Genomic DNA, 26,925 nt, shown 5'->3' with positions numbered 1-26,925 from the left:
TGTATTTACATGCAATATACTGTGTATATGCAGTCAAACTGTAACAATTTTACCTAATAAAATTGAAAAATGAAAAAAAGAATGAATGAATGTTGGGGATGAGTGGTAACAGAATTTTAGTGCAGGATTTTGCTTTACACTTATTTCAGTTCTGAGGTATGGTCTGTATCTTTGACAAGTATTCCCAGCGCCTGTTTGGGTTTTTTCCTGCTTTTTTTTTTTCGTTTTTTAAACATCTGTCTTCAATAGCTTCTTCTATTTTTAGAACTACTACATCACTAGTTGTTGAATGACAACTGACAGGTGGGTAAATTAAGGGGAAAAATGAAACGTAGAACAAATTACTGTTCTCCAACAAATGTTCTCTGGGTGGGTGGAGGAGATTCACCTGCAGCCACACCAAAACTAAGATTGTTTTTTTCACAGAGTTACAAAAAAGCCCCAGGTCATTGCCCCACCAAGGAAGAAGATTCCTAAAACAGTGATGACACTGATGAAGACTGATATTTATGGAGGCCAGTCTGTTGAGAAAATAGGTGATTTACAAACATTTATGATAAATTTTTCCCAGTTCCAACTTGCATTGCTTGCTTTTCTGTTCTGGTTCACTGTGGAACTAGATGTTCTACAGTTCCAAGGAATCAAACACCTGCTACAGACCTTCATGAGGAAATTACCTCAAGAACTGAGCTGGGTGGGAAAGCCACATCTTAAAAGTAGGGATCAGGTTTTTGATTTGTCAAGTTTCCCTGTCTATTAGACAGGTCAGAATAGGCAATAAATACTGAGGATACTGGTGACTAAACCATCCCCAATGTATATCTAGATCAATTGCTGGGGGAGCACTCATTTATCAAATTGCACAATTTAACCTGACAGGTATACAGAGAGTAAAGTATACAGCGTATGGCAATATTTAAGAAGACGAGCTATGTTAACTTGTTTAAAGCCATATTCTTATGGACTACGGACTCAAGAATAGTTGATAAACCTTAGATAACTTTTGATTAAAATTATTAAAACCTAATGGTTAGATTCAAGATTCTAGGTGATGCTACATTAAAAAGAAATTATTTTGAATTTGGAAGAATATAGTACTTTGATAATACTAATGATAAAGTAGTAACAGTAAAACGAATATTAGGAAGAATGAAACTTTAAAATGAAAAAGTGGAAAAGTATTAAACTTATCTGTGAGTTGATCAGAGAGGGCACTTTCATTTTTCAGAACTGATTATAAACCTCTGACACTCTGATTGCTATTTTCCTTAATCCAAGATTAAAGAATAGGCCTTGAATAGAGGAATTCTTTTAAGTTTAGGATACCAGGCTTTAAAATTCTGAGAAGACAGGATTAGGGACTATAGACCATGATGGTTTTGATTGGTTTCCAGCCCCAAAGCAATAAAATTAACCACCATGGAACAGATTCAAATGAACGAGGCAAAAAAATAAAATTAAAAACAAAAAACACATGTACAGTGACATATACCTTGAGGCATTTTGTATGTTTGAAATTTCATTTGCATTTTTAGACAATGGAGTAACTCTTTGCAGGATGCACTAAAACATAAACACACCACTGAAGAAATCAGACTAGGAATTTCAGCATTCATTTGATGTTTCTGGAAGTCAAGGAAAGTAGCTGATTAAAAAATAACTCAAACACTGCTTCTTTTTCATGTTCAGCAAACATAAGATAATAGCAGAACAGCTTACCTGGGACAGGGCTCTTTCTTGAACTTAAATTCTGAGAATCCACGATCTCTTCTGTTTGCCCATCTGCTTCTACTTCTATTTTGTTTTGAATCTCCTTTGGATCTTCACTAAGGCAAGTTCTTATGCTCTCGTCCTCTTCTAACACTCTCTGGACTGTGGTGGGAGCATTAGCAGTACTAGCATTAGTGGTGGCAGCAGGAACAATGACTGGTATGGAAGGAGGAGAAGCTGGAGGAGTTGGAGGAGACGGAGAAAAGGAGGGAACTGTGGAAGGGGTGATGGGAGTTGGAACACACTCCACTTTCATTTCTTCTGGGGTATTTTCCAGAATCTCCAATTCAAGAGTCAATGGCAACACCTCCTGCTTTACTACTTCCACAATGCTCTCTGTGACTGGTAATTTTTCACTAACTCCATTCATTTCATTAATTAGGTTAGTACTAGAAATCAGTGGAATATCATTAGGTGCTACACTACAAGATTTCTTGCATATATCATCATCAATTTCATCTGTTGGTGAAGGATCTGATGCTTCTGTGCAAGACGTAGGGCTGGATATAGGAACTGTATCTTCTTTTGAGGAAGAGAGTTCACATCTGTCCTCCATAGCAGTGGTGAATATTGGTTGGCTACTAAGAGCAGAAGAGGTGGGCGAAGCAATTGTACTTCGAGCAATTGGAGAAAGAGTGGTAGGTGATGGAGGCAGGGGAAGCTCTGGTATGGATTCTACTGCAGTAGTCTCAGACCTCTGGCCTGCTTGTTCTTTCTTCTCTCCACTAAGGACTAGCCTAAGGACTGGGGAAGGAGACTTTAACACTGGATCTGGTTTTGGCTTCTCTTCTGGGGAAGAAAAAATTGAAAGAGTTTTAATAATTCTTGGATCAGAGATTATACTGTATTACTTTGGGCCAATTCTTTTAATCTCTTATACTAAAATATGGGCAGCAGAGGACAGATCAAAATATTACTTATTTTGCCAGTCCAAAAATACTGTCATATTTTCTTTTCTAGTTATACCCACTGTTAGCTGACTTCTAATACATATACAGTTTACTTTGGAGTCTTACTCCAAGGAATTAATTCACCAAATGATTATGTCAATGCAATGGAAAAGCTCATCAAAACTGAAACTAAATCTAAACCACTTTGGGCGTGTGAATGGGGCTTTTCTTTAAGGTAGAGACCTTCATCTGTAGAAAATTTTTTTACCAAGGATACACGACAGTGACAGGACTGGACAGTACAAGGGCAAATAACTGGAGATTAAATTATTATAGACTGATATTTTTTATTCTAAGTATTTCTGTATTTGGGGGATTTTTTTAAAATAAAGAATATGCATAAAAAACTGTTTCAAGAAAAACTATCATGGTGTCATTTATTATAGATGAAATTTATTATCAGTGAAATCAAGTTCCTGAGCATAAAATTTTATTCATTCCTTAAGAGGGTTATAACAACAATAATGCTAAGGAATAAAAATGGAAATTTACCTTGTATCTTCAATTATAAAAAAAATTCTTTAATGAGAAACCAAAGCTAACATTCAGATAATCAAGTCCATTTTAAAAACACTTAACATATACGCTTGAAATATTTCAGAATAATATATAAAATGTGTGTGTTTATACACAAGAATCAGAGCAAGAGTGAGAAACATAAATCGATAATCATAATAAAGGTAACAGAAAAATGAAAGGGATGCAAACTCATAAAAATTTCTGTATTTTAAAATTCCAGGTTAACTGATATGTGATTCATGTCTGGGAAGATGAAACCAAAGGAAATTTAGACTGGTTTCTAGCCTTGTGCTTCTGTAGCAGAAAAATCAGGCTCCAGTGGAAAAGCAGATATTCATGAGTATGTTCATTAAGTGCAAACAAAAATTTTAAGCACTGCTAGAAAACAATCTAAACTGAAAAGTTTACTTTCTCTGTCAGAAGTCTTTATGCACCACTGAAAATGAGTCTTTACAGTAAATTTTAGTTAAGTGTGTCAAAGAAAAATATCCATTAACAAGATAAACAGATGGTAAATATTACCATTAAACTGTTAAAGGCTAACTCATTCATGGCAACTCCTTTTACCAGTTTTAAAATTCACTTTAATTTATAGCCTTTGAGGCCAGTGCTTCTTAAATTGAACTCTGCCTATTTACTGTAGTGGAGAAATAAGATCAATAGGCTCTCAATGCCAAATCCCTCAGACTAAGTTGCCAGGGCTAGAGACAAAACATTTCAGAGAAATACATCTATGATATGTATTACATATATGTGACACATATAAAATAAATATGCACTCATTAAAATATCCCTGATGAAAATAATTTCCAACTCACTGGAGTAACTGCTACATGGGTTACCTACATTACAAGGTATCACTGTGAGAGCACATCAGAATATTACCCATTGTGACCACTGAATGAAACCTAGACATATTAAAATAAACAGTAGAAAATAGTAATTCCCACATTAACAATCTAGTAAGAGCATGCTGATTCAATTATTAATTTTGGAAAATAATATTCTTGATACTGAAAAATTAAAAAAAAGCAGATCTAGGACTGAAACTTCTATACACTCTTAAGAAATATCTAACATTAAGAGAAAATTAGAAACAAAAAATGTAATTATTTTGAGAGCACCTTATTCTGAAATAAGTCCTTTAATTAATTCACTGAAGTTCTAACACAGAAAGCTCAAATGTGTAATAGAGTACATCTAAATAAAGAACAGTGATTTTATTTCTCTAAGCACTTTTTCTATTAAGAGTATGCTTTGCAGAGCCATGATAGTTTTAAATCTAATCTACTGCATTAAAAATGCTTATACCATTTGTTATCTTCAGGACTTGTGGGAATTTCATTTTTAAGAATTTTTTTAAGGAAATAATCATTCAACAATTAGCAAAGATTGAAAAAATAAGAAAAGATAGAGGTCTGGAATATTTAAGGCCAACAATATTTGTAACAGCCAAGAAAAAAAAAAAAGAAAAAAAAGAAAAAGACTGAATGTCTAATAATGAGGGATTTACTGTAGAAATGATGGCCTGGGCATATAAAGGTATACAATCATTTAAAATAGGCTTTTAGAAGGGTATTTAATGATATGGGAAGTTGTTTATTATAAAAGACATGTTTTTTTCAAAAGCAGGGCACAAGACTGATGTGGAGCATAAACCTACAGGTAACAACAAAAAAAACCATAATACTAACATATATGCACATGGGAAAGTCTGGAATTACATGCAGTTTTTTTTTAACAATGGTTCTGCATAATGAGATAAGAGAAAAATTTTCTTTCCACTTATCTGTAGTTTCTATAATGGATGTCATATTTGTAAGAAGGAAAAAACTGCTCCCTTTTATTCTCATACAGTGATGGAACCAACCTCCTAGACAGGTGTCTTTTGGTTGTCAGGAGCCTCACATGACTGAGAGAGTGTTACTATCATTTAATGGGGAAAGACAGGGAATGCTAAGCATCCTGCAATTTGAGGGACAGTCTCACTTGATAGGGTACTGTCCCAAATTCTAAAGAAGCCCCAACTGAGCTACCCTGGTAAAAACAGAACAGAACATCATTCACTGAATACTTATTCTACATCAAGTGTTTTCAAAAGGTAGTAAAGATTAAAGACTAAGGCACAAATAACTTTTATTCGTATTTAATTACCCATACCATACTCTCAATATACTGGACTAATACACTTTTTCAAATATCAGACAACAATCATTTAAGCTATGTCTATACACCATCAACACCAACTGAAGATTTTAATTCAGTCAACAGTCTTTCTATAGACCAAGCTGAGGTCTTCCCTGTATCTTTAGAAAGTACTAAAACAAATATGGTATATCTGTCTGGAAACTTTGTCCTCCTGTAACCATTCCAGTTATTCACATCAAAAATTGAGAAAATCAGAAGCTTAATTATGGCAGCTAACATTTACTAAGTCCTTAATATGTGCCGGGAAAATGGGTCAAATACCATATATAGTGTCCTTAGAATCACCAATGGCATAAAATCTATTATGTTCCTGCCTTATAAGACCTGACTCTGAAAGATTTTTAGTTCATCCTCTAAATCTGCACTTTTCCAAGTGTGGTCTGGGGACCCTGGGGGTCTGAGACTCTTTCAGGGAGTGAAAAAGTAAAATAAAATAAAGTAAACTATTATGTTCCTACTTTACAGATGGGGAAACTGAAGGTTTTAGAGATTAAGTCATAGGTTCAAGGTCATGTAACTAGCAAGTGCTAGAACCTGGAAATGATTTCAAATCCTAAATTCTTACAATGTGGTGGGGGGCTTACGGAAAATGAAGTATTTAGGTGAATCAAGGTAGTAGAGGACTTTGGGGCTAACATGGATCTGTGACCCAGTGCAAACCCTCAGTAATGACAACTCCACTGAGAGAGAAAAACCAGTCTGCAGAATGCAGAACTTACTCTTTCTGGTGATAACACAGCAATCTTTGAAAACAGCACACTTTTGTACCCTACTTTAATTTCAAAAGGAATATATAGTTAAAAGGAAGTTTTTCAAAAATATCTTAACTGTAAAAAAAATTCCCTGAAAAATGGTGAACCCTTTCTAATATTATTTGAATTACATATATTTAGTTTAAAAAAGAAAACTACTCTGAAAACTATCCTATACATGGAGAAGCTATACGTAGAACTAGAACTAGAAATTAGAATTACTGAGTTTTCTGGATAATAGTTGCTATTAAGAGGAAGACAGCAGTAGTCCCCAAAAGTTACTTATAAGCTCTAGGAAATATACTTAAAATGGAAGGTTTTTTTTTTCATCAAGGTAATGCAAAACATTTCCCAATTCACCTATATCTTATCAAATATCAGTATGAAATGTTGATTTTATTATTCAAATTTCCACTGAGGAATAAAAAACTGAGAGGAAATGAAGAATTCTGCATTCCTCCTTTTGTAAATCAAGGGCTAAATATGAGAAGATGTAGGTGTCTTCTAACTTCAGCAGATCAGAGTTATCATCATCAGGACATATTATGAATTCTTTGTACTGTGACCCAGCTATGAGGAAGGTCAGCATAAAGAACTCTCTGCATAGTAAGTATTCAATGTGTTTAGGATAATTCTAACTAGCAAAAAGGATGCAACTGTGCGAAAGTAATAAAGTTTTGAAGGGGATACCCTGAAAATACTCCACTCAGACAGAAAACATTCTGAATTTTGACTCAAAACTGCTTGATCACGGGGTAGGAAGTGGTCTTCCATAATATTTATGAACTGCACTCCTGCAGGGTGAATGGGTTTAATATTAAAAAATTTAGCTTTAAGCATGTATGAGTCTCTAACTCTGAACACTGCTGAAAAAAAATATTCGACAGTGTAACTGTTAGAAGCATGCCAGATCAGAATTCATTACCTATCTTGTGGTTTAAAACTACTTCGTAAAACAAAATTTGGGACTTGTTTCTCCTCAAGTTTACTAAATTCCTGAATATGCAAGGGAAAAAACACCTTATTTCCTTTGTATGCCATAAAAAAATTGAAACCATCCATTAGGTGTTTATAAGCATGATTAACTTGCAGCCCAGTTTAAAAAAAACAAAACAGTAATACTAAATACCTTCACTTTGATTATGTGTCAATTTCTAAGTGCTTTTTAAAGAATAATTTTTAGGAAGTATAGAAAGCAAACATCAGCTAAAGAATATTAAGGTGTTTGCAGGAATAAATAATTCAAGAAAATAGAAAACACATGATTTCTACTCATTCTTAGAATGAAGTCAGAAACATTATAAAAGCATTGCCAAAGTCACTTGCTTCTCCCCGTGCCTAGTGACCACTGTCTCCCAATTTTAGCTAAGGTCAACCTAAATCCAATTAGGGAAGAAAAGGAGGCTGTGACATTCCACCTTCTGGCATGAAATAACCCTTAAAGTTTTCTATTTATAATCCAAAAGGCAATATGTGCACTTATTTTACCAAACCTTTGGCACTTCATGTTCAAGGTCAACAGCAGAGACTTTAGTATGATTCCTGCATCAATAATAATGGCTAAAATTTACTAAGTGTTTTTTGAATGCTAGGCATGTCCCCACAACAACCCTGTGAGGTAGGTATTCTTCGTTCCATTCTGCAGGTGAGGAAATTAAAATATACAGCATAATGACTCATCAAGACCAAACAGTGCATGATGGAGCCAGGATTTAAACTCAGTGCTATCGCCAACTGAGCCTACAGAAGCCAAACTTTTAAGAAGAAACATTGTATGTTTTTAAAAACAAGATATACATGAATATGTTGAATATATAAATAAAACTGTTGTTCTTTTAAAGCAATTATATACATCGACTTATTGCCCCCAATTTGTTCCAAAAGAAATAGTTTAAGGCAGCTAAGCTTTTACCTATAAATATATATTGACAGTGGGGCATTAATAATACGTAAAAAAACATTTGTAATCATCCATACTTTACTTTCTTAGAAGAACACTTTGGTTTTCCACCTCAAAGCTTTGTTTAAAAGTGGGTACCTAAATAATCCTCAGATGTTTTACTCTTACTCTTAAATGCTGAGGGCAATGTAATTAATTTTAAAAAGGGAAGGAGAACTAAAGGTAAGAGGGAGGAAAACAGTCATACACAAACCTTGCTTCTGGTCGCTAGCTGCAGTGACAGGGGTGCTGGCAGCAAGATGAGCGCTCTCCACAGTCCCATAAACCACAGGGCTGTGCTCGGGGACCTGGCTGGGCAGCTGCTGGGATTTGAAGTACAAAAAAGGGTGATAATGAGCGTGCGAACATAAAAACTAGCAACATGGAACCCAAGCAAGTGGGGAAGACAAAGTAGGGCAGGAGATCACAAAATTGAAAATAAATAAACAAATAAATAAATAAAGGAAAGCAAGGAAAAAATATATAGGACAGTTTAATAAATTCAAAAAGTACATGGGAAGACAAGGAAGAAAACGAAAAGAGGCAGCAGGAAAGGGGAAGGAAAAGAGATGATTACTATTAACCACAGCAAGAGAAGACAGCACAGCAATCATTAGTACAATGCTTTCTCCAGTGTTCCTTCTAAGGACAGACTTTCAACCTACCAATAGGTGTCATGTCTGAGAGGGAATTTAGTATCTTCCCAGTCAAAGACCAAAGGGACTTGGTCAACTTCATTTATAAACTACCTAGCAAAGTAGTTCATCTAGCAGTTGTCAAAAGCAGGACAAACAAAACACGATAGGTTTTGAAACCCGTTACTGATCAAGAAAACAACACTGACGGGTGATTCTTGTCACTTGTCCACGTAACCACATAGGTGTAATGCAATTTGGAAAGACTTCAAGGGCACTTTCACCTTAAGATGTCTTTAGATTCTGGGTCAAGGATGGTATCTCTTCAGAGTCAGAAATCTAAGTAAAATACCTCGATTTTCAGAGCTAAGAGGAAATTCTCATTTTCATTCAACCAGTATATGGAATCAAAAATGCCCATCAGAATTGTAGCAGAGTAGGTTGAAAAAATTGCAGCCATTGTTCAACTTAGAGGGAAACAAGAATTACACAAAATTACACAAGAAAGGACAAGAACATTCATTCTACATCACATTCCAGGTGGGTATTTGTTCTGGATTTGAGGGTTACACAAAAGCCACACAACAAAGCAGTGTCTCTCCTCGGAGATCTAAGGTCATTTTTTTTGATAGCTATGATTGCCTACGTTGAATTCTATCAGTGCTGTCAGAGCAGAGCTCCCTGCACAATTCTGATTTTTTTTTTCTTGGAAAGGAGGGAGAAATTAATGTGTGCATAATTTGTAGACAGGGCCACTTTAAAGTGGGAGTTAATGAAAAATATTTTCAAGTCAGTAAGACTCACAAAGAGTAGGAATATAAAATGAAATATATCAGTTTAAACACCTATCACTTATGTCATTTAAATAATGCTTTTCACATTGTACAACATGCAGTTTACATAAGATTACATATGATGTACAGAGTAACAGATAGGAGTGGGGAAAACACTATTATTTCACCTATTATTAGATCATGAAAAGTATTCATATTCCACAATTACTTCTAAATGAAGACTACTAAAATTATATTTCCATATGTAAAAAAATGAAGAGTTACTGTTTTGAATCATGGCCAAATGGATAGAACTACTGTGATTACTCTGAATCCTTAGTTCTAACAGGAAAAAAATTCTATTGTTAAAATTCAAAATTTAGGAAAGGTTCATAGCTGTAAGTGAAAATAACAGTCAGCCCTCTGTACCCACAGATGTGCAACTCGTAGGTACACAGAGCCAATTGTACTAGCTACTTTATTTAAGGGACTTGAACATCCACGGATTTTGATATCTGCAGAGCTCCTGGAACCAATCCCCGGTGGATACCGAGGAACGACTGTAGGGACTCAGTTCAATTCTATGGCTGAAAACAGCTCTAGAACAAAGGAAAGATTCTATATTACTTAGCATTTATTAAATAGTTATCCACATATCCCAGGAAAGAAAGATCTGCAAATTGTGTCATTTACCTGAAAGAAAGAAAATATTAACTAGTTCAATTGTCTAGGAAATTAATAACCAAAAAAAAAGGCGGGGCGGTAACTGCTGAAAGTAGATCACCGAAACAAACGGCATCCATGGTTAAGGTGAGATTTTTAAGACAGTAAAAGGCTACTGATACCTATAAATCTGTACAGATTCTAGAGTTTCTCAATCTAAGATGAAAATACCTTTGATCATATTAGATAACTGCACAGACATTTTTCTATTAAGAAAACCCTAGAAAGATTGTATGTATAAAGATTTATAAGAGAGGAGTGAGATAACATGTTGGTTAACTCACAATTCCAAATCCAAATATCCAGTACACAGTTACATAGCCACAGAATGCTAGCAAAGTTCAGTTTCCTCAGCTGTAAAATGAAAAGGGATTGAAGATCCTACAGTGCATTTCAGCTTTAACATTCTCAAAGCCTCTGAAAGGACTAAGAAAATAACATATTAATATGTTGACAATATGAATTATTACTGTTTTAGATTTATTTAGGGTAATCTCAAATTTTAGCTAACCTCTAATTTCATCTGCTCTCTCCTACTGAAATAACTGTAAACAATCTGTTATGAAGAAGGCCCTTACCTTTCCAAAGCACAATCATGGCTTATTTAACCTAACTGATGTCAGAAAAACCAAGAAACACACTTAATATTGTGAATCAAAACATCACATCCAATGCTGTACACATTTTGATCCCTGTAAGGAAATGAAACCTGTGGGTAGCTAGAGAACTTGGGTAACACGATCTATACTGTTGAGAATATATTTAGGGCATTTCAAAATCACTGCACTTCAGTCACTTTCACTACTGGTAGGAGTGAAAATTTATAAAAATCATTCTGGAAGGACAGTTAGTATCAAAATATAAAATAATAAAGATGCTCAGGAAGTCAGAGCTAAAAGGTTAGGCTTGACTTGGTGACATCACATTGTTGCAATCATAGTTATGTCAATGCTAAATTCTCTCCTCCACATCAAACTTTTCAAAATCAAAGCTCTGACTGGCGGAAGAAAAAACATTTCTCACTTTTCAAATACAATGATAAGGAAGCTTATTTAAAGTATGGCAAGATATTAGATACTTGATAGTATCTGAGAAGTGAATTTCCTTTATAAATTCTACTTGAGCATCTACTCTGTTGAAGATTTACATATTAAATCTGAAGTACTGGCTTCAAAGGATAAGGGTAGATTTAGGCCCAAACACTGGAAGATCTTTTAAAAAAAATAATAATAAAGTGTTAAACAAGCCAAACAAGCAGCAAAATCTGGAATTGTCTTTAAATACTTCTTAGTACAATTTAAAGTTCGTTTCTCTTTTCATAACCCACATTGTTTCTTACTCATCTCCTTGTTTCTGTTTTGCCTCTCTGTCTATTCTTTTTACCTTTTTACTGAGATAGAATTGACATCTAAGGGGCCACCTTCCTTTACTATCTATTTTAAACTTGTATATAATAGGATGCTTCAGTACAGAGATAATTTTAGACAGGAGGCCAGCAACTAGCAACTATAGTCCAGGGGCCACAGGCCTGTTTTTGAGCTACCCATAAAAAATGTTTTTACATTGTTAAATAGCTGGGGGAATTTTTGAAAAACAGCACTTCTTGATACACGAAAATTATAAGAAACTTATAAAGTTTTACTGAAACAGCCACAGCTAGTCATTTACATATCGTCTATGGCTCCTTTCATGCTACAACGGCAGAGTTTCAGCAGTGGTGAAAGAGACTGTTGGCTGCAATGCCAAAATATTTACTACCTGGCCCTTTATAGAAAATGTTTGCTGACCCCTATTACAATTCACGGAGAGCCAGCCAGAGAATCCAAAGAATTATACGAATGTAAGCAAGCTGCTGATGTAATTTACTATTATCATAAGAGGCTATTTGAATGCTTCACATACTTCATCATTTATGTATACCTGATTTTTCAAAGTCCCATTCAATGACTTGAAAATAATTACTGTAATAAATATCTCATGTGTTTAACATATATAAATCCTGGGGACAAACAAGTATCCCCCTCCAACTGAGAAACATTATAAAGATTAGGAAGTAAAATAGTAATAAATGACACCAGGAAAAAGGACTAAAAAATGCTTTCTTAAGTGGGAGAGAATTCTCCCACACTCATTCTTTAGAAAGTTGTGTACGAGTCTGTGTGTGTGTGTGTGTGTTACCCTCTGGTGTCTACTATGTGTAAAACAATGAGAACCCACTAGTGACTAACAGAAAAATTCTTAGCTTCTGGAGCTTATATTCTTTCAAGGAAAACATTAAAGAATAACCCCCTGCCCCCCAATACACACACAGAGCAGAATATTATTCAACCATAAAAAAGAATGAAATCTTGCCACTTGCAATAACATGAATGGACTTTGAGGGCATTATGCTAAGTGAAATAAATCAGATGGAGAAAGATAAATACCGTACAATCTCACTTATATAAATAATTTTAAAAAACCCCCAAACTTAGAAATAAAAAGAACAGATTGGTGGTTGCCATAGGCAGGGGGTAGGGCTGGGAAAATTGGGTGAATGAGGTCAAAAGGTACAAACCTCCAACTATAAAATAAGTATGTCAAGGGAATGTGATAAACAGAATGATGACTATAGTTGTTAATAGTGTACTGCATATTTGAAAGTTTTGAGAAGACAGTAGATCTTAAAAGTTGTCATAAAAATTTTTTGTAACTCTGTATGGTGATAGCTGTTAATTAGATATTGCGTGACAACTTTACAATATATATAAATATCAAATCATTATGTTGTACACCTAAGACCAATGTAATGGGATATGTCAATTCTATCTCAATAAAAAAATAAATAAAAAGAATAGACAGAGAGGCAAGACAGAAGCAAGGAGGTGAGTAAGAAATTTACTGTTGTTCAGAGGTGAGATCCAGGTGGTTTAGAGAGTAAGAGTAGCAGCAGAGGTGGTGAGAATGAGCCAGACAGGACTCACTGATATAATGGTTGTGGAATATGAAATAAACATTTAAAGATGACTTGAAGATGGTTTATTATCTGAGCAAGTGAAGTATACTGTGGTATAATTTACTGAAAACAAAGTACCAGGGGAGCACACCAAACACCTCAAGAAATAGTAACAGGGTTCACAAACTCAAATGCCTTTATAAACAAATAGGTGGCCTAAATATGTGATTCAAAAAGGTATAAAATAATAATAGAACAATGTAACAAACTAAAGAATAAACACCCAGGTTAAAGGCATTCAGATTGATGAAAATGTATTTTTTTCTTTAAACATGAACCTGAAAAAACATACATCTGCAATAGAAAGCCTCTTCCTTGAAGGCAAAGAAAGATTGCTAATGTGTCCGGAATGATGAGGGAAACCCAGACATTCAAAGTAAAAGCTGTCAGGCTAAACTAGAGGACTTAAAATGACTTTAAAGTTCCAGTGGGCGGGAAGCAGGGGGAGAAGGGATGATAAACATTAATAATACACTTTAAAAGATGAGAAAAATGTGGATGGAATTTACTCTAAAATGGTAAAAGATATCATAAACCTATAGTATTTAAGATAGTACAGTAACACTACTAAAACAGATAAATAAAATATAAAGGTCCAGAAACAGACCCAGGTACATATGATAGTTCAGCAAATAATCAAAACAACATCTAAAAACAATGAGGCAATGAAGAACTATTCAATAAATAATACTGAAACAGAGACAAGCCATTCAGTTTAGGAAAAAAAAAAAAAAGAAGAAAAATAGAAAAGCAGGATCAAAAACTTACTGTCTACATCAAAATTAATTCCACATCAAAGATAAAAGAAAAATAATCAAACCTAAATACTAGAAGAAAATATACATTAGTTTTATTATCTTGGATGGGAAAATCTTTCAAAGTATGACCCCCCAAATCGTAAGTTACTTAGGGAAAAACAAATCTGTGAATACTAAATTGGGAGTCTGGGGTTTGCTGATACTACTAGATATAAAACAGTTAAACAGCAAGGTCCTACTGTATAGCACAGGGAACTATATTCAATACTGTGTGATAGCCTATAATGAAAAAGAATATGGAAAGGAATATATGTAGATACATATGTATAACTGAATCACTATGCTGTACACCAGAAATTAACACAACATGGTAAATCAACTATACTTCAATAAAAAAATTTTTTTAACTTCTACGTCATAGAAGGCACCATTAACAAATTTAAAACACAATCACCAAACTAGAAAAAAAAATATTACATATACTAAAGGGAGTCCTTTAGCATTTAAAGAATGCTTATACATCACAGAAAAATCATCACCCCAAAAGAAGTATGTACTAAAGACATGAATAGGTAATTCATAAACATACACACACACAAGTAACTAGTGAACATCAAAATTCTTAACTCCACAAATCAACAAATAAAAATTACATGAGATGGTTTTTAAATCTATCAAATAAGCAATAACACAAGGAAAGGGGTATTCCCTTATATACTGTTATTGGGAGATGAACTGGTACATTTCTAGAGGGTAAGTAACAACACCATAACCCAAAATAAGTACACAAAGTTGTTCATCATAGCATTGTTACTATTAGTGACAAACAAGAAAGAATAGAAATACACATCAATTAAATAAACTAGGGTACATCCAAACAAAGAAATACCACACAGCCATCAAAAATTATAATACCTATAGTCAAACATGAGTATTTCTGCAAGATCACTGAAAAAAATAGTACTTATAAAATGGCATGAACCCAACTATATTAAATTATAGGCATAGAGATAGATACACACAAACACACACACACACACACACACACACACACACACACAAAAAGATGTATGGAAGGATATTCACCAAAAAGTTAACACAGTTAACTCTCAGTAATAAGATTTAGGGTTAAAATTTTTCCCTTATGACTCTTCCAATGAAGATTTTTAATTTTTATACATGCAAAACTAAAGTCATTCTAATTTTACAAATATACTTTTAATAACAGACATAAGACTGAACCTGATAGCTTCTTAAGATCTCTTCCAACACTTCTTGTGATCCCCTACAACTATAAACATCACAGTTGCTAGATGAGTATGAGATGCAACACCATTGTTCAACGTCTGACTGGCAGTAGGTGGTAAGGGATAGGAATTTTACTACACATGCAAAAATTCAAGGCATAATTTATAAGTAGAGTTCAGATTTAATGTACCTAAGGTAAAGTCATACCACTAATAATAACTAAGGCTTTCACAAAATTTGGTGAAGACTCATAAAAAAAAACACAGCTCAAGTAAAAATAAAGAATCGTTTAAAATAAAATACTGAAAATACACTTGCTCCACTGGCTTCCAAAAGAAGGTAAGGTATCTCAAAAGTGGCTTTAAGTCAAATTTTGTTTCTTGCTTTAGGAAATTCCAACAGGCACTGAAGCTGGAGACTCCTGGTTTTATTAAAAAACTCAGGACATTTTTACAAAATCCTGTTGGTGACAGACCTGATAGAATCAACAACCCTGCTCTACACCTCTAAGTAGGGCCCTCTCTATAACCGTCCATGTAGAAACTCATTTTAAACAATGCAACTGCTGTCAGCAAGAGTTCATCATGACCTTTCATTAAAAACCCCTGAGAGAGTCGACCTCAGCTTAGTTATCTGTTCAAAGTTTACAGGCTTTCCAGGCTACTGAAAAGCACCATTTTTAAGTCAAAGGAGGTTACTAATGAGAAATGATTTAATTAAAGATGAAGAATGATGTGATTTAATTCAATAACCACTATCTTTATTGCAGACATCACTTAAAAAAATCAATTCCTATATGCTTCAAGGTAGAGAATATTAATTCATCAGTGCCTATGACTAAGATGATAAAATGACATTTTAAAAATTAAGACTGGATTTATATACATTACATAGGTGTATCCAAATTCTTTATGCAGAAACTTACCTACTTATTGTACATATTACTTATAAAATGAGTATTATTATATAAACTTTAGAACCTAACTGTAATTAACTATTACTGCTAACACTATAAAATGAACTAGGTAACAAATGGCGATGATTTCCAGGTACCAAGTATATAAGAAGCTCTTCAAAAGACTGAATAATCTGCTGACTTTGGTCATTTGACCAAAAGACAGGAGAGGCTGTATCTTCCCTAAGATGTGCCATCAGTCAATAACCTTTTATCTGTCCCTACACTCTATGGCACAGGACTCTCTCCCAAGTTATAACTCTGCTTTATTATAAGTAATTCTTAAAATAGAAAAAAAGAAAACATAAGGGGGTAGGGAGAGAAAGGAAGTATACAGTTCAGTAAAAAAAATTAAGTGATATAATATATAACCCCTTTGGAAGCAGGCAATTTTGGAAGCCTTGCCTCACTATCCACAGGGGATTGATTCCGGACAGCCCACAGATACCAAAATCTTCAGACACTCATGTTCCTTATACAAAAGGATGAAGTATTTACATATAACCTCCCACATACTTTAAATCATCTCTATATTACTTACAATACTTAATACAATACAAATGCTATATAAACAGTTTCCAGTGCATGGCAAATTCAAGTTTCGCTTTTTGGAACTTTCTGGAATGTCTTTTTCTGAATATTTTTGCATTCTGTGAATGCAGAACCTACAGATAGGGAGGACTGTACAACACCATGCATTTATTTTTACCTTACAGGATCCCATAATGACTTTCAGGCAGCTAGCATATTTCTTTTTTCTTTTTTTTAACATTTTTTTATTGAGTTATAGTCATTTCACAATATTGTGTCAACACATCTCTTAATATGAAAATTCTCCTTGTGCCTCATTGCTCTCAACAACAGATATATAGCTGAGAGATTCTGATGCTGAAGGAAAGTAACAAAAATATTTCCTTCTTTCTAACTTCAATATATAAGAACTAAAAGAGGTCTCTGAGTTTACTTAGTATAACCCCTCATTTTACAGATGAGAAAAATAGAGCTTAATGTTTATGCCTGTTGTCCCAGCAAAATGACTAATAGCATCCCCATTCATTTATAAAACTGCCCCAATTTACATAAATTATATGGTAACCCTTTTTATGATTCTTACTTAGTAACCAACTGCTTAGTATTTCTGTAACTGACTTCCCAATTTATTGACTAAAATGGCAATAATCTCCCTTCACCAAATTTCCATTCTCCATATGCCTTTTTGCACATGCTGCCTCTCTGTATGGAATACCCTTCTCTCTCTTTCCATTTTATGAATACTAATCTGGGAACTCAGAACAAGCGGTATCTCTGCTGTGAAGCCTTCCCAGACTCTTCCAGTCATTCTCTGTGGCTCCTGAAATAACAATAATTGTAATACTAATAACAGATAACATTTACTGAATGCTTTTCATGTCCTGAGCTTAAGCAATTTTACGTATTTATTTCATTTAATCCTTATAATAATTCTATATGATACATCACATTTTCCTCATATTTTAAAATGTGGAAGCTAAGGTTCTGGAAGACAAGTAATTTGGCTAAAGTTACAAAATTAAGCTGTGGAACTGGGGCTTGAAACCAAGTAAACCTGATTCTAAGCCAAAGCTTTAAACCTCTCCCCTGTACTATCTCACCTGTACCATCAATAATATGTTTCTGGGATCCAACACATTTGAGTCTACTGTAACTATGACCCACCTGGTCACCTCTGTGTTTTCACAATTCTCTCTATACACTTCACAGGAGGATCAGTCATATATCTCTAAGTGTCCTCTGTCTCCCTTAAAGAGACTGTGATGAATTAGTGACATGGAAGGGGCTTTGCTATTCACAGCACATGCAACTGTGACCCAAAGCAGGTGCTCTGTAAAGCCAAAAGCAATACAGTATTTATTCTTCAGTTATAAATTGTGAAGAGGGTTGACAACATCTGTAGTCTTACTAACTAGAATGTGGTTCAGGATCTATTTAGAATCAGGCCAAAGCTGCAAACTAATAGTCTTTAGGCTAACCTAATGGATTTATTTGTTTGGCATAGTGTTATTTATTAGTAGAATTAGTTGCCATTTAAAAATTGCAGATTTTTAACATAAATAGAGATTTCTAGCTTCTTTTGAAACACTGGGTAAACATTTTTACACGATATAACAATTGGGCATTAATGATCTCTCCTATTCTATGTGCACCACATTCTTTATGAATTTCTGGAAAATGAAGCCAAGTATTAGTTGCCATCATCAGGCTTATGCTGTTGTTTTCGTTAAGGAGAAAATGGAGTATTTCTAGCGCATATTTCTGTTAAAAAGCTCTGTTCATTCTGTGGATTTCATGTATTTGGAAAGACAACAGATTGCTAAGTATAGATTTAAATGCAAACTACCTAATAAAATAAACTGATGCTTCATTACAATATTATACCTCAAAAGAACTATCAACATTATAATTAGTGTCTGATGAACTTTATCAATTAAAAGTGTACATTTAATTTGCTTTATGATTACACAAACACATTTATTTGTATTCAGGCCTGGAATCCCTAGGGAAAGACAAAGAGCAAAAGGATTCCTGTGACTAAAGACCGAGAGATAATTGGAAGAAGGTGGGATCAAGTAAGATCAAGAAAAACAAACTCCAAACGGAATTAAAATGCAAAAAGATATACTAAAACATATTTAAATTGAGAATTTAAACACAAATCAACAAAAGGCTGTCAACTATATGGTTTGACAATAACAGTATTTTAATTAATGTGAGAAAATACAGGCCAAAACTGAACTGCCCTGATCAACCAATCCTAAATTTTTGCTACAGGATACTCCTACCTAACAGAGCACGTAAGTAAGTAATTTAAATGTGTAAATGTTGCTTTGTCCCACATTCACTTCCAGGGACAAGATTAAGTATAAGGCCTCTTTAATCATTCCAGATTTGGAACATCCCTGGGGAAATGATCAAGAATGGTGAAAGGTTCTAGTAACAATCATTAGTATAATCTTATAATTCATATATCTAAGATGTTTACATATTATACTTATCTAGATGATGGAAGGTTGAGATAAATGTCAGCGAGAGAGTATTATCATTTCCAAGTGAAACACAACATTACACAAAATTCCAAGTTTTAGGCTTACTCAAAATTCACAGATTTTCAAGGGGCTCTAAACTCAGAAATCTATTTGTGATTTCAATTTTTAAAGAACTTCTTTTTAACCCATACTATGAAAATCAAGTCAATAGTCTATCATTCTGAAACACTTTATATTTGATCATCCATATCACCTGTTTGTAAACTAGGCTCTAAGGAATACCTCACCATCCAGCCACAAGAGGAGGGAAGTAAGCAGCCCCTAGTCCTTCATAACTTTGGTGTTATCTGTTTTATATCTGAAAGGGCATTCCTTTCAGATATTTGGAAGATTTGAAAATCACTCATCCTCTCTCAATGGTTTAGCAAAATTTCTAGTAACCAAGTGATGAAATCAAAATCCTGTCAAATTTGGGGGTTCCATTCTCTATGGTAGTTTACTAAACTCCATCTCCTCCTGGAATGTCTTGATTTCCAAAAGCGAGAAAGTAAACTCTTGAAAGACCATAATAACCACATTCTGCAATAGGCACAAAAAGACGTTTGACAGAACTTCATAATAACCTTCGTTAATAATTAAAGAAGTATAAATAAAGAAATAATTTCCTCTACTCAGAAAGTTCATTTATATAGTCCTAAACAGTAAGAGGTATATCTATAATACATGTAAATATGCTCTGAATAACACAGGCCATCATCTTAAATGATACTGTCCAATAAAAATGTTTAAATTCTCAACCTTAATGATTACATTAACATAGTATGCACCATTTAATTCCTAAGACTCCATGCTGAAAACATAAAATACTCATTAAATGATAAGGTTTCCAAAGGAACACAGCTCCTTTTGGTACCATGCAACAATAATTTATTAAGGAAGAGTGGCAGCAGCTATGCTCTGACTGTGAAGATAATACATAAAATATTATCAATAAAAATTTGGAAGTTATAACAATTTATAAAGAGAAATGACATGCCTGTTTAAATATCATTTAGATATTCGAGGTTATGAGACAACTGATGGAAATAAAAAGTATGGTCAAGTGACTATAGAAAAAGAGTTCAGCAGAGGTTAGTGAACAAACACACACCATCACCCATCATGGCACACTTGTCTCACCTGAGGAGGAGTAGGCGTGGATGTGGGTCTTCCTATGGGTGGAGTAGGATTTCTGCTGCCACCTCCAGACATAATTTCCTCTGTTATGTCTTTACCTCCCTGGTTTGGATCCCGAATTCTTATCTATAAGGTTACAAACAAGATGGCATATTTACAGATGGGTGTCTATGCAGTAGATTTATAGGTATATGATGTATTAAAGGTGCAAACTGGGAAACCTGTCAAATATCAAAGTTGATAATCACCACATCTAATTGTATTTCAATCACAGAACCATATGGGGTCGCTCAAAGAAATTTAGGTCATTAGTTCTGACCTGAACTAATTAGAACAACAAGCTAAAATGAAACCTAGTTGGCTGAATTTCTAGGTCAAAAAGCCAAAGTATTAACACTGTCTTAAAAGCACTGCCAAAATGACTGACATTATTTATAATGCTTAACATAAGACAAGATTCATAAAACAGTCTCAGAATATGGAAGTTACTCTAAAGTTTTACAGGCTTTAAGTGGTTCTCTAACAAAATGAAAAATATACATATCCTAGGACTTAGAAGAGGAATTTCTGCTATGGATAGCCGTATACATGCATGTAAAGATGCTCACTGAAGTACTGTTTTTTCCAGCAAAGACACAGAAAGATCCTAAAGGCTGATTAAGAACACAGTAATCAAAACACTATGCTACGTCCTTACAATTAAATTCGAAACAGCCAGTAGGAAAAATGAGATGGATCTACATGTACTGATATGGAATGACTGTCAAGATGTATTGGTAAGTGAAAAGATGCAAGATACAGAACAGCGTGTATGGTCTTTTAACTTTTTTTCTAAGGCTACTTATGCTTGTAGAAATCAATCAGCGGAGATGGTGTTATAATGGAGATAAAGTACCTGGGTCTAGGCCTTTCATCCTGGGACAGTGCAGAGACATCAAAGCCCCCTCTGCTTGTCATTACATCTACAGCTTAATCAAGGTAGCCCTGGCTTCTTGAAAATTTCAAAGAATTCACTAATAAAACCATCTAGATTCGGAAGCTTCTGGGAAAGTAGTTCCTTAATAAGATTTCTAATATCAGCTATTTTTTCAGCTATGAAATCTTGTTTTTACTATAGTTTTAAGTATTCTTTTACAATTCATTTGTTCTTTCTTCTTCAGTAATAACTATTAATACTATCTTTCATTTTCATTATCTTCTTTATTAGTTTTTCTGCATTCTGAGAGTGTTCTTCAAGTCCAACATCTACCATGCTGTTTCAACATTTCCAAAGCACGTCTTCTCAACTACAGTGTCACAATATACTGGCATGTCATGTTAATTATAATATGTGCACAAATAATTTGTCTCTATTAAAAAAGAACCAAAGGTTTAAACCTAATTAATTTTTATTCAGTGAGAGTAGTCTCAAGAATGTTGCTATGATGTTGCTCCCGCCTATTTTATTTGTGTGACCACGGGAGTCTCTATTAAAGCATCACCCATTTTGTGTGTTCTGATGGATAATAGATTGTAAGCCACTCTTCTACAAAATATTCTGCAATGCGAATTTCATATTACCACACTCTAATTCTCTTGGGCCTGCCTTACTAGACAGAAACAAAGTCTCTGTAATTTATTAAAAACAATTAAATTTTCTAAATTCTGCTTTCTGTTTCTTCAAATAAATCCATTCCATAGGAAGGATTTTTCTCATTTAATATTCTATACATTTTCTCTTGTGGTATTTTTTTCCCTGTCAGTTCATATTTGAACATAGAGCTAATTAGGACTAGAATTAAAAGACAATAAGGATGTGAGAACTGAGCTTAAATTCTTCCCACTTAGTGAGACCCTAGCACAATGAACCTTCCCAGTTCTAAAGCTGGAGGGCATACTGTCACTCAGCATATCTAGCTCAGCAAATGTTGAAAACTGACATCAAGCAAAGGGTACTTGCAACATCTAGTTATATGCCCATACAAATTCTCTAGGTATAGTGGTGAGGATATAAAGGAGGAATAAAAATTGGCAGTCATTTGTGAGCTGAGATGAATAATGATTACAGCTATGGGTAAACTTATTTGATAAGTAAGTGGACATTCTATTTTAAAATGAAAAAATTAATAAAAATTTCTTACTGTTTTTTTCTCTCTCTTGGCTGGAGGGGGTTGCTGTTGCGTAGGCACTATGATAGGTGCTGACTGATACACTGGCTGACTTGTGTAAAAAGGCGTTCCTAAAGAATTAGAAAAGAACGAAAAGAAGCACTCAGTTATTTGTCAACCGCTATAAAACTACTAATGGCAATGTGAATCTGGACAATTTTAAGAAGTCAAATAAAAACAAGCATTCTTCTTACTCATTTCACTTCACTAGCTCCCCTTACTGAAGTGGTAAAGGAATAATTCCTAAACAGTCATAAACACCTATCTTTTCTTCAGCATCCAATATAAAAAACAACTAAATAACCAACTCCTGCAGATTGCCACCAGTTACCACTTTAAAAAAATCTATTCTGGGGACCCACTGCCTCCAACAGTGATTCTCAAACAAGGATTTGTGTGAATATGTTTTGCGTGTAGGCTTGGTCAAAGGCAAGAGAATGTATCTGATCATCCTGGGGGTTGGGGATGTTCTAATTCTGCATCCTACTTACGGAGAACCACTTTCATAGGGAACTACCATTTAGGCCTGGCGAATGTCCTGTTGTTGGGGCTGAAAAAAAACGAGACAAGCAGCCTAAGGATAAAGTCCAGATTCTAGGAATCCAGGCTCCAGGTTTCTAACTACATTTTCCACCATTCTTGAACTCCATACCTTTGCTCTACCTATAACCTATTCCCATCCCTTCAGTACACCAGTCTCTTCAACACTGTTCATGTCTTTGACTATACTGCCCCTCTGCCTGAAATTCTCTTCCTCCACCCACCCTACACACTTCAATGAATCCTTAACTTTCAAAATTTTGACTATTATTATAATTACTACTAAAACAGAGTGCTTATAGTAGAGGTGATAAAACGGGGTCAGATACTGGATACTTCTGAAGGCTGAACCTACAGACTCGCTAATAGATTGCATGTGGGTGTAAGAGAAAGAAATTTCAAGGAAAATTTGTACGGTCTTTCGTCTGAGCAAATGGATGAATGGAGATACTACTTAAAAGTCACTGTGCTATTTATTTATTTACTGAGATGAGGAAAACTGGAAGAAGAATAGAATCTAAGGCAGAAATATCAAGAGCTCAATTTTGCACATGTGATGTTTGAGATTCTAATAGATCTTCAAAAGGGGATATCATGTAGGCAGAAAGAGACACAAGTCCAGAGTCAGAGATTTGGTATCCATTTCAGAATTGGAGTATATGGACAACATTTAAACCATGAGACTGGATAACTAAGGAAATGAGTACAAATAGAAAAGAAGCCCAAGGACTAAATTCGGGGGTACCTTATGTTGTTTAGAAAATCCAACAAAGGAGATGAAAAGGAAAATTAAGGCAGCAGTTAAAGTGAAGAAAATGGTTCAAGAATGGGGAGAGTGCTCTATATGTCAAATGGTGCTGACAGGTCAACTAAGATTTCACCTTTTGAAGTAGAATTCACTGGTGATCTTGATAAAAGTTTTGTGAGTGGGGGTGGCGGTGTTCATCCTCATTAGGGTAGGTTCAATAGTAAATGAGATAAAGAAAATGAAGACTGTGAATATAGACAGTTCTTTTTCTTAAGTTTTGCCAAAAAAGGAAGCAGAAAAATGGACTATTGCTGGACAAAAATACTGAGTCAAAAAACCTTTTTTTAAAATGATAGGAATAAAACAATATACCTATATCCTAATGGAACTAATCCAGCAGAAAGAAAAAAAAATTAAAATGCAGCAAAGAGAACTGCTAGAGTAACAGCCTTAATGGCTACATGAAGGGATCTAGTGTACGAGTGAAGACTGGCCTTTGGTGGGAGAACACGGATAGCAGTCAGAGTAACAAGAAGGAAAGAAATGAGTATGAAGGTAATCAATACAGGTAAAATCCTTGGTACTTTAGTAAGAAGTCAAATACTGTAGGCTCTTATTATCACTGTCATCATCAACATCATCACCATCCCCACCATCATCATATTAATCTTGACGTGGAAATTTCTTGGAATCAGTATGATTTGCAATATCAGAATTTTGCAGGTATCAATCAGGTTTCAAGAATCAGATTTGGAAAAGATCTAAACAGTATTTAAAAATATGATTAGGATTTCAGTAAGTTCAACATAAAAAGAAAAAAACTCCTTAGCTATCCTCTAGTAGTTAGTAAACTATCATCAAAGTAGAGCTCAAGTAAGCAACTCTATGCTACTATATTATGTCCCTAGCTCCAAGACTCAGAAAACAAACCCCTAAAATTGGTTTCAAATGCTGCTAGACAAGCAATACAATCTGCTCAGCTTGTCACATTTTAAAGCTATAAAATCCAAAAGGTGAAACATTCCTTTAAAAAAAATTAGATTCTTCTAATGAAATATTTTTGAGTCAACATGACTGGGGCACAGGCTGATGTACAATACATGTACAATAAATACCTGCTGAATACACCTGGCAGAATAGGATAATCTCAATATAGTGGGGGAAGGGGGTTTAAACACTAAACTAGTAAAACATCTGGTCAACTGTGGACCCCAGCAGAAGAGGCCTTCCACCCTACCAAACAATAGTTTTCTTTTATAATCTAATCCACTTCTTTTATAGGCAGGGACATTTAAAAACACTTATTTTATCTATTAAAAATGTGAATCACTTTTGCATTACTATTTATCAATTAGGCAAGTTACTTAAATGTCTCTGGACCTCTTATGCATGGAATGTTGCAGGTTTGTCTAGATCAGGAGTCTGTCAACTAAGGACTAATACCATTTATTACAAACAAAGTATTATGGGAAGACACCTACAAACAGAGTTCATCTATGATCTATGGCTGGTTTCCCATTATAACGACAGAGTTGAATGGTTGCAAGAGGGACCATATGGCTGCAAAGCCTAAGATATTTACTATCTGGCTCTTTATATGAAAAGTTTTCTGACCCCTATTCTAGATCAGTGGTTCTCCTAACTTCAGTGTATAAGAAAGGTGTCAATGATATATGGCAAAATTTACGCAATAATAGCCATGAAATATACACACAAACACACAACTATAGGCTTGCCAACTCGACATTTTTAGAAAGGATCGTTCACTTTTTTGGAAATTATTTCAGTCCTACTCCTTTGTTGTTAAAACAGTCTTCCTATATGAACTATGATACTGACAATAAATAGTAGTTTTCTTTAAAGCCTTACTGGCAAAATTTAAAATGTTATAGTCATGTGTGTTTATTCCTTAATTTTACTTTATTTTGTATTTATTTCACTTGCCCAGAATATGGAAAGATCTGGGAACAACTGGTCTAGTCAATATTTAGACTTCTTCTCACTGGTAAAACCCCAAGCATAAATATCACACAAGTAAGTTCCTGAAAGGCAAGGAGACTTGTGGAATACTCAATAATCTGTATTCCACAAAATACCTAGCACAATGTCTTACACATTGCAGATCCTCAAAAGCCTTTCAAAACCTTCAGTTTTCCATAGAAACAAAGATAAACATAGTGGTTAAATATGCAGGTTAGCACAAAGAAATCAAGCTATGCCATTATACCCAGAACAATAATAATGTGGTATATAACCATATCACCAGATACAGTATTATTGCTCCACAAAAACACAAACTGATTTCAGATGCCAAAAACATTTCCCACCTTCACACGCCATGGAGAACGATGACTCTGTCAGCTCTTATTAGCTGAACGAGGTGCCCAAGCCCCAGTGAGACTCAAGAAAAGAGCAGAAAGAAGATGACAAGAGGAAAGGGAAATGACATGGCAGTGAGAAAAAAGGAGAGTATACTGGTTCGAAGCAAGAGAGAACAGAACGGGACCATCTACCATCATTGAGAATTGTAAATTCTCAGATTTTTTTTCTCTTTCTCAACATCACTGCTACTATTAACCACACCCTTTTTCTCTCAAAACTTTATTTTTCATCTTAGGCAATCACCCTCTAGGGTTGGCTTAGAAATAATTTCAGTCTCCATGAGGTAGTTTTCTGATATGACAGGCATCAAAATATTTAAGAAACGTTAATAAGAGAAAAACTGAAAAGTGACATTGAGCAAATACTATTCATTACTTACATTTCTCCTCAACACTGTAGAAACACTGCAAGCACTATACTTTATAAATAGAATTCTACGAACTTCAATATAGTTAAGAATATTCTTTGAGAACCACTGTTCAAGATTTAAACCAAGTAGTGAAGTAAACTGTTAGTATGCTGGAGTGAACTGCAAAGTTAAGGATGAAGAACTAAGAACTCTGGGAAAAATGCCATTCAACTCACAAACTCCAACAACAGGGCAAGAAGCAACAAATCTCAGATTTGTTCTTTGCCAGTTCAGATATAGAAAGGTTCTCTGTCCTAGAAGAGAGGACTCCAGCT

The 26,925-nt window shown here is 34.5% G+C and overlaps 1 protein-coding gene and 1 long non-coding RNA gene across 18 annotated transcripts in view; one reads left to right on the top strand and one right to left on the bottom strand.

Annotated features, from left to right (window-relative positions):
- Window positions 1-21,763, top strand: part of LOC140700776 (uncharacterized) — a 47,928-nt gene extending 26,165 nt beyond the window's left edge. Inside the window, exons 4-5 of one of the 2 annotated variants that reach the window (XR_012079442.1) lie at window positions 21,053-21,200; window positions 21,632-21,763. This is a non-coding gene — a long non-coding RNA (uncharacterized lncRNA). Of the gene's footprint in view, window positions 1-426; window positions 531-21,052; window positions 21,201-21,631 lie in introns of those variants that run through there. The other variant, XR_012079441.1, reaches the window with a different exon arrangement.
- The window catches only part of EIF4G3 (eukaryotic translation initiation factor 4 gamma 3), a 320,865-nt gene that overhangs the window by 104,354 nt on the left and 189,586 nt on the right, over window positions 1-26,925 (bottom strand). For 9 of the 16 annotated variants that reach the window (XM_072975193.1, XM_072975190.1, XM_072975194.1 and 6 more), the window contains 4 exons: window positions 22,545-22,642; window positions 20,428-20,550; window positions 8,353-8,461; window positions 1,720-2,559 (listed from right to left, as the gene is read on the bottom strand). In XM_072975193.1, coding sequence (XP_072831294.1) covers window positions 1,720-2,559; window positions 8,353-8,461; window positions 20,428-20,550; window positions 22,545-22,642 — 1,170 coding nt within the window. Of the gene's footprint in view, window positions 1-1,489; window positions 1,626-1,719; window positions 2,560-8,352; window positions 8,462-20,427; window positions 20,551-22,544; window positions 22,643-26,925 lie in introns of those variants that run through there. The other 7 variants (XM_072975205.1, XM_072975191.1, XM_072975197.1 and 4 more) reach the window with 3 other exon arrangements.

The sequence above is a fragment of the Vicugna pacos genome, chromosome 13 (genome assembly GCF_048564905.1).
Source record: "Vicugna pacos chromosome 13, VicPac4, whole genome shotgun sequence".
Taxonomy (NCBI): Eukaryota; Metazoa; Chordata; class Mammalia; order Artiodactyla; family Camelidae; genus Vicugna; species Vicugna pacos.
This window is presented reverse-complemented; position numbering and strand designations above follow the sequence as displayed.